Genomic DNA, 12,077 nt, shown 5'->3' with positions numbered 1-12,077 from the left:
AGACTAACAAAAGTAAAACAAAAAAGTATAAAGATAACTGATAAATCATGTTCTAATCTACTGATGTTATAAGAGAAAATATAGTATGTTTTAATTTCTCACTGGTAAAAAAAAAAATCCGTTCTTTGGGCATGTACTTTTATATTCAAACAACAGATTTTTTGTATCAATAAATGTGGTCATCTTAAACTGCATACAGTGTAAACTAATTTAAAATGTATGATATATTACTCTAGCAGAGTGAAGTGAAGTTATTTAACCAGTCAGATGAAAACACTCAAAGCTTTGGGGAAACACAAGTGGGACAAATACATTTATTTTCTTAAAACAATAAATATAATAAACGAAGGTCTGAATCTCTCTTCATACAGTCTCTCATCTCATCCACAGACAGCATGAACACAGTATATTGACAGATTTATAACTATATTTCACACTTAACTGGAAAACACTTGTGAAAATCTCTAAAGCACAATAGCTAAAGCTAAGCAAAACAAAATAGCAACAAGGATAATCTGATACTAGGATAATTTCAAGAGCAGAAACCAGAACACACCAAAGTAGGCTACATACACAAACCGAACCAGCAAACACATGAGGGACAGAGGCACAATATAAAGGGACCAGGTCACATGAGAATCAAGTGAGCGCAATATTAGTGAAAGTGGACAAATTAGTTTTTACGTGCATATGATAGGCACTTCATTGCGTGTAATACACACGCACCCCACAACTTTAATTCTACCCAAAAGTATAATAGCTACACACACACCCCACTACTAAACCTATAACCAACCCACCGCTTGCGTATCCGATGCACGTAAAAACTCATTTTCGCGTATTAATTACACGATAAACACACTGCGTGCTATAGAGACGCATTTAGTGTGATCGGGTTCAAAACAAGCAAGGGCAACAGGAAACAAGGAGATGGGACATGAGAAGCACATTGCAAACACAGACAGACAGAGCCATGTGCACTGACGAGGCAGAGCAACACCAACATTGACGACGAGGCTGCCAAAGCAAACCCCTGACAGAGAATGCGTGACAGAGGCCAAATCCCGGACAGAGAGGTGTCTTTGAACAACACACAACAGCTGAGCTGAGGGAGCAGTAATGTGAGGAATGTGAGGAAAAGTGAATCACAGGCTAGCCTATAAAAGCGCAACGCATTAAACCAGCTCAGTCTTTGATCAAACCTACACGACACACCGCTGCGCTTATTAACCTACTATAGGCTTTTGGATCTTATTCTGGATCAAATCTTGGAGATATCGCACAGTTTTTATAAATATGAAATTAATTTCGAATGTCTTCGTGTTAGTTCACTTAGTGTTGGTTTCAGGTAGGCAGAGAGGACAAATGCTTGTTTTTATTTAGCTAACTGTAAAATGAATGTAAATGAATGTCAGTTCATCGCTCATTATTCCAAAGCATTGATTGTCATCTAAACACTTTCTTTCTGTTTAACAGCCGATGCTTTACTTGCTGATGGGTCGAAGTTCGAGGCAAACCATGGAGAAAACGTCACACTGTCATTCCCGATGGATAAAGCGGAGGAAGCCGACAGATTGAGGATCACTTTTAAAGAAGCAACTACGAAACAGTCTTTGCTGATCGCACAGGACTGTGTCCCTCATGAAGGATGTGATGTTGTGCACACGCCTGGGGTCTCAGTGCTAGTTGCAGGAGAATGCGTGCGCGTAACCATTCAGAACGTGAACATCTCCCGATCTGGACTCTATACAGCAGAAGCTTACTTTGGGAAGTACGTGTATGAGAAGACTGCCACACTTGTGGTCAACAGTGAGTATATTACTATAATGTATTTTTGCCTGTAGTGTACTAGAAGAATATATATTATAAAAAAGGTGTCAGGAAGGAGACCCAAACTTGTGACCTTTGTGAAGGACTATAATTAGGGTTGATACTTAATCTTCAATCTCCCCAGGTTGTCCGGTTAGAACAATAATGATGACGGATATCTACACTCTTATGCCACTCTTTTATTGAAACAGTTTGACAATGATGTGAGTTTGTTTATGGTTTCTAAAACAGAACAGACAAAAATGGGTTCATGAATAACATTCATACACAATTGTAACAATAAACAATATATCAAAAGTGCAAAATATTAACTAACTGGTACATATAATACTGCGTTGAATTGTACAGACATAATGATTAAACTGCCTGTTTGGCTGAAAAAAATCCACCAATATTTAGTTCTATAACATTTGGCTAAGAAAGGGTTAAGTCGCGCGCCACGTCTGACATGCCTAGCGCGCGTGCTGGTGTCGCGCGATCAGAGTTAAAACCTACGAGGCGCACAGCCAAACACAGTGAAATCGCTCTGAACACTACAAAACACGATGAAATTGCTCTAAACACTTTCAAAGATATATGAAGGTGTAAAACTATCATTTAACCTAAATATGGTCTATTATTTAGTTCCAGAAATGCACACATCGATAGGCAAAATAAAGTGTAAGGAATCGAGCATATACTGTATTAATCTAAGCAAGAAAATAGACAACAATATCTACATAGACTCACATTCTCATGGACGCATGAAGCAGAAATGAAGAGATAAAGATATTTTCCCTCAGATATACCAGATCGGGAATAGAGCGAGTGTCACTGTCTCCGATGACAGTTACATGCATACTAAGTATAGTTCGGGGTTGCGCGATAATGGAGACTGTCTGATTGGTGGAGAAAAAAAGGGAATGTTGATTGGTCTAACTGTTGCTGAGCACTTATAAAGTGGAAAGAGACACCACAGTAAACTAAATAATAACTTATAATAACACAAACACAAGATAAAGTCAGAACCTTATTAACATATATATACTCTCAAAAGTTTGTAAACATTACTATTTTTAATATTTTTTGAAAGAAATCTCTTATGCTCATCAAGCCTGTATCACAAATACAGAAAAAAATGAAATATTGTGAAATATTATTACTATGTAAAATAATGGTTTTCTATGTAAATATATAGTAAAGTGTAATTTATTCCTTTGATGAAAGCTGTATTTTCAACATCATTACTCCAGTCTTCAGTGTCACATGATCCTTCAGAAATCCTTCTATAATGATTTATTATCAATGTTGGAAACAGTTGTGCTGCTTAATATATATATTTTTGGAACATGTGATAGTTTTTCAGGATTATTTAAACAGCATTTTATTTAAAATATAAATATTTTGTAACAATATATTGTGGTGGCAAACAATTTTCTCTGAATAAGAGACAAACATTTCCATAGCCTTTGAGGTTTATTTTCTTGCAAGAAAAGGTCACGCTCACAGTGTGACTTATTTTAGCTTAATATTCACTCTAGGAAGAAAATGCAATTGCAAATGTGAATTTTAAATAGCATATTTTATCAGAAAAATACCTTTAACATTCATAGTGATCTGAGGGGGCGGGAGAGTCCCCAAAGACTGAAACTGGATCATTGACTTTTTGCATTGTTGGTCACTTGAAAGCAAGACTATAGTCACAGTAAAATATTCTACATATTGTAATGATGTAAATCTGCAATAGAACATCCTGAAATCATTTTTCTGATAAATCAAGTGAGTGTTTAGAGGAAGAAGACAGTGTGTAGTGGCTGTGAGAAAACACATCCTAATAACTAAATGGAATATTTTAATAACAAATCATTAATATGGCTAACTTGTGTGTGAACATTTCAGTAAATAATAATCGAGGCGTTCATTAACAAACACCGTCCAGCCAGTAAAATTCAGCTTTGCATCAGAGAAATAGATTATATTTTAAAATATATTAAAATAGAAATCCATTATTTTTAATTGTAATAATATTTCACAATATTAATATTTATTTATTTTTCTGTATTTTTGATCAAATAAATACAGCTTGATGAGCAAAAGAGACTTATTTTAAAACCATAAACAATAGTAATGTTTCTCAACTTTTGTTTTCAACTTTTCTTTAAAATGCCATTTTCACAAGATGTAAAATAAATTGTGTGTGTGTGAAGTTTTAATACCCCACAGATATTTTTATATAGCATGTTAAAGTTGCTAAAGTTTGCTAAAGTTGCTAAAGGACTGTGTGTTCAGGGGGCGGGGCTTATGTACTTTTTAGGGTTGCTGATGTCACTAACCCGGGAGGAATGTCCTGTAGTTCCTACAAGCCGTTTGTTGTCGTCCTTTTCTTTAAAAGCAAATATCTTCCTTAGCTTTGAACTTTGAGCGTTGTAACTTTGCAGATGTTGTTTATGATCCAACAGCAACATTACACACTAACTACAGTTAGAAAAGTGAAATCATACTTTACCACCCCTTTAAACCAATAAATATAATTTGAACACTTGTTCAAACTGTCAGTCCAAATCTGATTTTTGTGCATATCCAATCATATTTAGTAAATGTGAACTAAAAAAAATAATTTAATGATTTTTACAAATCTGTTTTTCCGCTACTTTCATGTGGTTTGAAATCCTATTCCAGTCTCATCTCTGGAAATCATGTCTGGCCGCTCTGATATTTTGCCTATGTCACTTTCACATGCCACAAAAAACTTAAAGATTCTGTATGTACGTTTTTGACTGTACTAAAAATACCATTATATGTTTGCAGATATTTAAGAAACATGTTTCTCTGAAAAACTAGTTATTCTCCTTTGCATGTTTTGGTGTCCAGTTTATAACCTGTATGAGTTTCTTTCCTCTGATAAAGAGAGTTTGATGGACCCCACTGACTGCTATAGTGTTTTTCCTAATATGGAAGTAAATGAGGTCCATCAACATTCTTCAAAATATCTTCTTTTATGTTCAGCAGAAGACAGAAACTCATACAGGTTTGGAACAACTTGAGGATGAGTAAATGATGACAGAAGTCTAATTTTTGGGTGACAGTTTCCTCTTTTTCCTTCCATACGAAGTCTAAAGGTCAATTCACACCTGTGTGTGTGTGTGTGTGTGTGTGTGTGTGTGTGTGTGTGTGTGTGTGTAAACAGATGTTTTGTTTTTTGATTGCCCTTACTTGCAAGTTTAAGAACATAAAAATACTTAAAAACAACTGCATCACGGTCTTTAAACAAGTTTCTTTTGTAATTGAACAATATGTCATGTACAAACAACATGGCAACAAAAAAAGTATAATTAAAATATGACGGTAGGATCAGGTGCAAAAGTGCATTACAGAAAAAAAAAGAAGAAAAAAAAAAGAAAAATTACGGATTTATAGCAAAAAGTGTTTTTTGTTTGCATTTTTACTTTAATAATTTTTAGGGCATTTGTATAGGAAAGATATTAATTGTGAAAACTACATATATTTATGTTTGTGTTTATAACACTTTCCCAGAATAAGGATGTTATTAACCACAAATTCATATTTGAGTCCATTTGTCCGTTTGAGTCCATAAATAATGTCCTTGTGAGAGAAGACTCCGAGATGTTGAATATCAAGCATAAACCACATATGTAAAAATAGTCAGTATTTCACAAAATGCAGAACTATAGTTTCAATTCCTGGATGGATGATATACACCATTTAAAAGCTTTGGGAGTTAATGGAAATTTTACATAACTTGTTAATAACCTGTGAATTATTCTTTATTTAAAAAAACAAAAACAAAAACCCCTGTGAAATCCCGTTTATAGACCACCATACAGGGAATGAGATGTTTTCCAACATATTTCTCATTATTTTGTTTGGAGTTTTAGTTTATTTAAAAATCGCAATCTTCACCTAAAAGTAATAGGGGCACTTATTCAATTTCGAAAGACATCTTATTAAACTTATGTTGGGGAGAGCTTTGATCATAGAACTGAATGTGTTCTGATGTTATATCACATTTGAGACAGAAACTCTGATATAAGTAGTAAAATGTATTTATATAGCACATTTCACAGATAAAATCACAAAGTGCTTCACAATAAAATGTAATAGAACAAAATCAAAATACAAGAATATTAACTGCAAATAGAAAACAAACAAACAACCATAAAAACCGAGTTTAAAACAGGAGAGACACTGGGGCTTTCCTCTGAGAGACTGTCATCTTCCGGTCCCAGCACGTGTGGATCAGTGGTTAAAAGAAGATACACTCAAAACAAGTTTGAATCCAATTCCATGGATTTAATTGTTCATTACTATTTTTTAATTCAGTTGTGTTGTAACAACACAAGGAGCTTACATAGAGTCAAACAAATCCATTAATGGTAATAAACTTAATTTGCTTGTGTGGAACCACTGTCCATAATTGAATTAAGTTATTTTAAAGACAAATTTTTTTGAGTGTATGCTGTGTGCTGCCAATGTGACTAATTCTCAAATACAACTTCCCTAATTAAACCAGTAAAGACACAACCAAACAGTATTAACATCCTCTAACTGGAGGGGTTTTCTTTAAAGTGAATATACTGTTTGGTTGTGTCTTTATTGGTTTAATAGGGAAGTTGTATTTGAGAATTAGTTTTCTCGGGTTGCTTATATAGAGTGGAAGTAGGGGAAGTCTTTATCTTTTGATTTATTTTACTTTTGAAGCTAGGTAAGTTAATAAAAAAAAAATAAAAAAAAAACTTTAGTTATAATTTATTTTGTTTATTTTGGCCGTCTCCCCTCCTGATGTCCTTAATATCCCACTGATTATATAAAAATAAAACTTGTGAAATATTTTTACTTACAAACTGGTGTCTTGTAATGTGTGCTTGTCCTGGGACCATTTACCAAAATGTTATGGAGAAAGTCAAACATGATCTATAACAGACACAGACAAAAAAGACTGATGAACAGTTTTTTGGTGAACTTCCCTTTAGAGAAAATCGCTGCTTTGCATAAGTGATAATTGGTGACAAAACATAAAAGAAAGAAAGCGCTTTTCTTCCTGTTTTCTGTGTTCTTGTGGTCCGGTGTGGAGATCGAGGATCTGCAGGTGCTGCTGTATATAGTTTGGGTTATATGCCAATACCGGAGCGAGAAGATAGATTTCACTTATATTTCCACAAGTCCGACATATTCACCCATAACTTTTGACTTGAATGCATTTGTACAGATCAAGCCATGCAAAACACCAATACAGATGAGTATTTCATAGCTTAATTTTAGTGGTCAAAAACCAAATGTGGGTCACTTTGCATAAAGCTAATTTTTTCTTTTAAAGAGGAATATCTAAAGAACAAATCACTTTAAAACTACAAATGTGTATCATGTTTTTCTAATAGGCTATACTTGTCTGAGTGCCATAAATATATTTTTTCTCGAGTTTGCATGCCTGTAACTCTAAAAGTAATCAAGATATCTTAAGATTCTTCTAGATTCTCATTCTTAATAAACTTTCCTTTTGAAATTTTTATTTTTAAGACCCTATATATATAGTTCAGTCCCAGAGATACTGGGACCCCAATGTGACTACATGTCCAAATTGTTGAATTTTACCCAATTGCAATGGTCAAGAACCAAATGTAAGTAACTTTTGATGGCGCAATGGATAAGACACATGCCTTTGGTGTGAGAGACCCGGGTTCGAATCCACTGTGAGACACCAATGTGTCCCTGAGCAAGACACTTAACCCCTAGTTGCTCCAGAGGCGTGCGACCTCTGATATATATAGCAATTGTAAGTCGCTTTGGATAAAAGCGTCAGCTAAATGAATAAATGTAATGTAAATGTAAATGGGAATCAATACCAATTTTTCAGAACCAATCTGTTCCGATACCAAAAATTTGGACCGATACAATACCAGGCCAGTAAAAAAAGAATTTATATACCTCTTTTGCGTTAAACACAATCTACTAAATATTTAGATATCGACTAAACTTCATTATAGAGAAAAACAAAAAATGGAAAAAATCTATAATCATAATCTATGACAAAAATCCTATTTTAAACGAGATGAATCGATAATTCCGCAGCAAAAGTTAATCTAAAGTCATGAGTGCACAGTAATTATAAAATCTAAACATTTAGTGAAAAACATAATATAGTGGGAATTTGAAACAAAAGTAAATAAGTATAAAACTAAATCTGATATGTTACACTATTGTTGTAAAATAACAATAACAAAATTATAAATGTATTAATAAAGAACCCCTGTTAATAGCCAGACTAGGCACACATTTGGTCTGTTCTGTGTTTCTGTACGGAACAAGAGAGGAAATGCACAACGGATCGGGGTTTCCCTCAGCAAACATAGTGAAGCATAAAGACTGCAAACCATAAAGACAGGACACTGAGGTCTGAGGCAAAACAATTTGACATTTGCCACTAAACCTCACAAGCAGGGCTGTGCACAGATCTTTTGAGGGGCATGTGTTGAAACTGAAAAAGGGCAACCCCCTACATTTAGATCAAGATTTTAGTAAGCCTATATAAAAGGAAGAAATGGTCACATCTTCATGACAAATTCAATAACACAAAATAATTGTCTCAAAAGCTTCTATTAGATTCTATTAAATAATAATAATGTAGTTATACAGGGTTTTAGGGCTTCTTTCAGGTCTTCCTGAAGTTCTGCCCGAGTGGTTCTTGGCTATTGGAGAACTCTCCTGATTATTCTTTGGACTCCTCGGACAGGGATCTTTCGTGGAGCACCTGATCGTGGCCGATTTATGGTGAACTGATGCTCTTTCCATTTCCGGATAATGGCCCCCACAGTGCTCACATTCAGCATTCTGGAAATGCACCTATAACCATTCCCATATCAAAATGCTTTTCAACGATAAGATTACGAAGATCTACAGAGAGTTCTTTGCTTTTACCCATCATGAAGTCTTTCCTGTGTGCCTCCTAGGTGAGAAGCCTTTAGACCTCTGCTATCATGATTGAAAAAAGCCAGAAAATTGCCGTTTTGATAATATGGGACCTTTAATATCCTTCTAGATTCTTATTCTTAATACATTTTCCTTTTGACATCTTCATTTTCCGCGGTGAGCAATCATTAAATTTGCCAAGGAGCACTTTCTGGTGTGCGGACTCATTGTTTACCTTTACTAATTACTTGTCTGCCCAGCACCCAGTTTTATTGTTTTGGATGTGCGTGCTGTACCTTTGAACTCTATATAGTTCAGTCCCATAGATATGGAGATCTCAAATCAGCTCCATATTCAAATGGTTAAATTTGACCTATTTTCAAGAAACAAATGTGGTTCACTTTGCACACAGCGGATACTTATTGCAATTTAAAGAGGAAGAATAAATGTCTGAAGAATAAATATTGATGAATGAAACTATGAATGCATCTTTTTTCCCACAATGAACAGAATTGCATAAAACACACTTCTCTAAATGCAGAAACCCACTGTCACATGTCTGTCCTGTCTGGTGGTGATGCACATGGGTGTTTTGTTATTTTGGGGCCATGTGCTCTAGTCATTGTCTGGTCCCTCCCCCTTGTTGTCTGATTATTGGTTTAGTTGTCCCACCTGTCCTCCTCGTTACCCTCCTTGTTTGCCTCCCTATATTTAGTCTGCCTGTGTTTGCTGTCCTGTGCTGGTTTGTTGTACATGTTACGTGTTTCGTGTGTTCCTTCTCGTTGTTTCCCAGTGTTGGAGTTTGTACCTTACCTTTTTGTCTTCTTAATAAATCACTCTGCAATTGAATCCACGTCTCTCGTCTCCCACTCGTGACACCCACTGAAGATGTTACGCTGAGGCACATTAACTTGCTCTCAAACATGTATTTATAGGAATCTATCTTTGAATAAGTTTTAGGGATATTTGGAAGATGGGATTGTTCATTTTAACAGCTACTAAAGCTAGCAAGAGTATTAAAAAAAATATGCATCATCATAACCAGTTCCCACATTGACATCCCAATATCTATGAGATTAAACCATATATAACCTTAAAAATGAAGATTCCCCCAAAAAAAATATTTCATAAGAACAAGAATCTAAGAGGATATTAAGATATCTTTAACACTTCTTGAATTAAAAACATGTAAACTTAGAGAGGTGTGTGTTGTATGCAGTTGTTTTGATAGAGGAAGCACAATGACCAGGCCCTAAACAAATTTCTGGGGCGCAAACAAACTGAATTATTAATGCAGGACCATCATACTTGTGTGAAAGCTTACAGAACTTTGTGTGTATAAGTGAATGTTGGAATATATTCATATATATATATATATATATATATATATATATATATATATATATATATATATATATTATTTTTTCTTTCTTTTTTATAATCAGCATAAACAGAAATAAATAAATGGAGCATTATAGCCTATATATATCTATATACATTTATATAATCTTGTGAGCAGGCACGTGCACAGGTAGGGCTCAACCTGTGCAGAGCACATGCCCTTTTTGCTAAAAAAGGCCCAACAACGTCTACACTTCCTGAGGGTCCTCAGGAGAAACGACATCACTCAGAGACTGCTGTTATCCTTTTGCAGGTGCTCTATAGAATCTATCTTAACATACTGCCTATGTGTGTGGTTTAGCAGCTGCACAGTAGCCCAGAATAAGGGTTTCCAACGGGTCATTAACACGGCAGAGAAGATAGTCGGTTGCCCCCTCCCTACAATGGTTGACCTTCACAGTGTTCGCTGTGCCAAAGCTCAGAGCATCATCAGAGACACTTTCCATTCCAGTCACTCCTTGTTTGAAATGTTGCCATCAGGCAGACGATACAGGACAATCAAATCAAGAACAAACAGACTTAAAAACAGTTGTTATCCAACAGCAATAACCACCCTTAATGCCATAAAAAAACATTCATAAAACAATACTATATAGTTAGATTGTGCAATAACTACACTGTTAATTATTTGACTGTAAATTTACAATAAATTATGTATGTATTGTTACAAGCTCCTCCCAGTCTAGGGTTGGGAGAAGGTAACCGGTTTAAATAAAATTAAAAAAAAGTAAACGAGGAGGGTTCTCTTCAATCCTCTGCCCCAGAAATGTGAGTCAACACCACCAGATATCAAATGAGAAGTATTTATTGTTCAACTGAAAATAGGGGTTCAATCTTCAGGAGAAGGTCACCAAAACAACAAACAAAAAGAATCTTACTATTAGAAGGAAATCTAAATGACCTACACAGGTAAAAGAAAATAAATAAACAACATAAGCTAACCTCCACTCCCTGACTAAACAAAAACAGGGAATAACGTCTTACAAAATAAAAAGGGTGACTCAAACTCCCTACCAGTCCCCATACAAAGTAAAAGTAAATACAATACCTTTTAATACCGAACAAATAAAGAAAAGTTGAGAAAGAGAAATAAAAAATGTAGCCAAGCTACCTGCTATCTCCCACACCAAAGGGATATTCCGTTTGATAGCACAACACTTCAGTTTCACAGAGAGCACAACACTTCAGTTTCACAGCGAGCACAACAGTTTCACAAAGAGCCCAACAAGTCTGGTGCAGGGGAGAAGTGAACCTCCTCAAGCAGTGTTCACTCTGTCCTTTTATAGCAGCTAACGAGCCTCCTTACGAGTTTCAGGTGTGTCCATTTAGCTGCAATGCAAGCAGAGTGAGGGAGAGCAAGAGAGAACACACAACAAAAACAATATTTCACAAAGTAAAGCAAATACAGAAAAGAACACTGTACACAATACGTCCCAGGACGTAACACCTCCACCACCAAGAATACAAACTGGGTGTTTATATTCATGTACACACGTTCATTTTTGTTAAATAGCACAAGGTTCAAAGAAACAAGCATTCCTTTTATACTCTAGAGAGGGCATCAGCCATAATATTTTCACTGCCTTTCTTGTGTCGAATGTCCAAATTATACTCCTGGACAGTGAGTGACCACCGTAATAGCCGCTGATTGGAACCTGACATACGAGAAAGGAACACCAAAGGGTTATGATCAGTGTACACAACAATAGGATTAGAGCTACTCCCCAAGTATACATCAAAATGTTGAAGAGCCAGCAATAGCGACAGAGCTTCCTTTTCAATTACACTATAGTTTTGCTGGGTCTTGGAGAACTTCTTAGAAAAGAAGGAGACAGGATGTTCAATATGGTACTCATCCTCTTGTAGCAAAACCGCACCAGCTCCATTAGCACTTGCATCCACTTGCAGACTGAAAGGCATCTTGAAGTTTGGCGCTGACAGAA

At 35.4% G+C, this 12,077-nt stretch overlaps 1 protein-coding gene across 1 annotated transcript in view; it reads left to right on the top strand.

The window, feature by feature from the left end:
- The window catches only part of LOC306986397 (uncharacterized protein), a 56,662-nt gene that overhangs the window by 31,403 nt on the left and 13,182 nt on the right, over window positions 1–12,077 (top strand). The window contains exon 3 of the mRNA XM_079589597.1: window positions 1,477–1,809. Coding sequence (XP_079445723.1) covers window positions 1,477–1,809 — 333 coding nt within the window. The remainder of the gene's footprint in view (window positions 1–1,476; window positions 1,810–12,077) is intronic.

This window comes from Phoxinus phoxinus (genome assembly GCF_949152265.1).
Source record: "Phoxinus phoxinus genome assembly, chromosome: 18".
NCBI classification, from domain to species: Eukaryota; Metazoa; Chordata; class Actinopteri; order Cypriniformes; family Leuciscidae; genus Phoxinus; species Phoxinus phoxinus.
The sequence above is the reverse complement of the archived record's forward strand: the minus strand, read 5'-3'. Positions and strand labels throughout refer to the sequence as shown.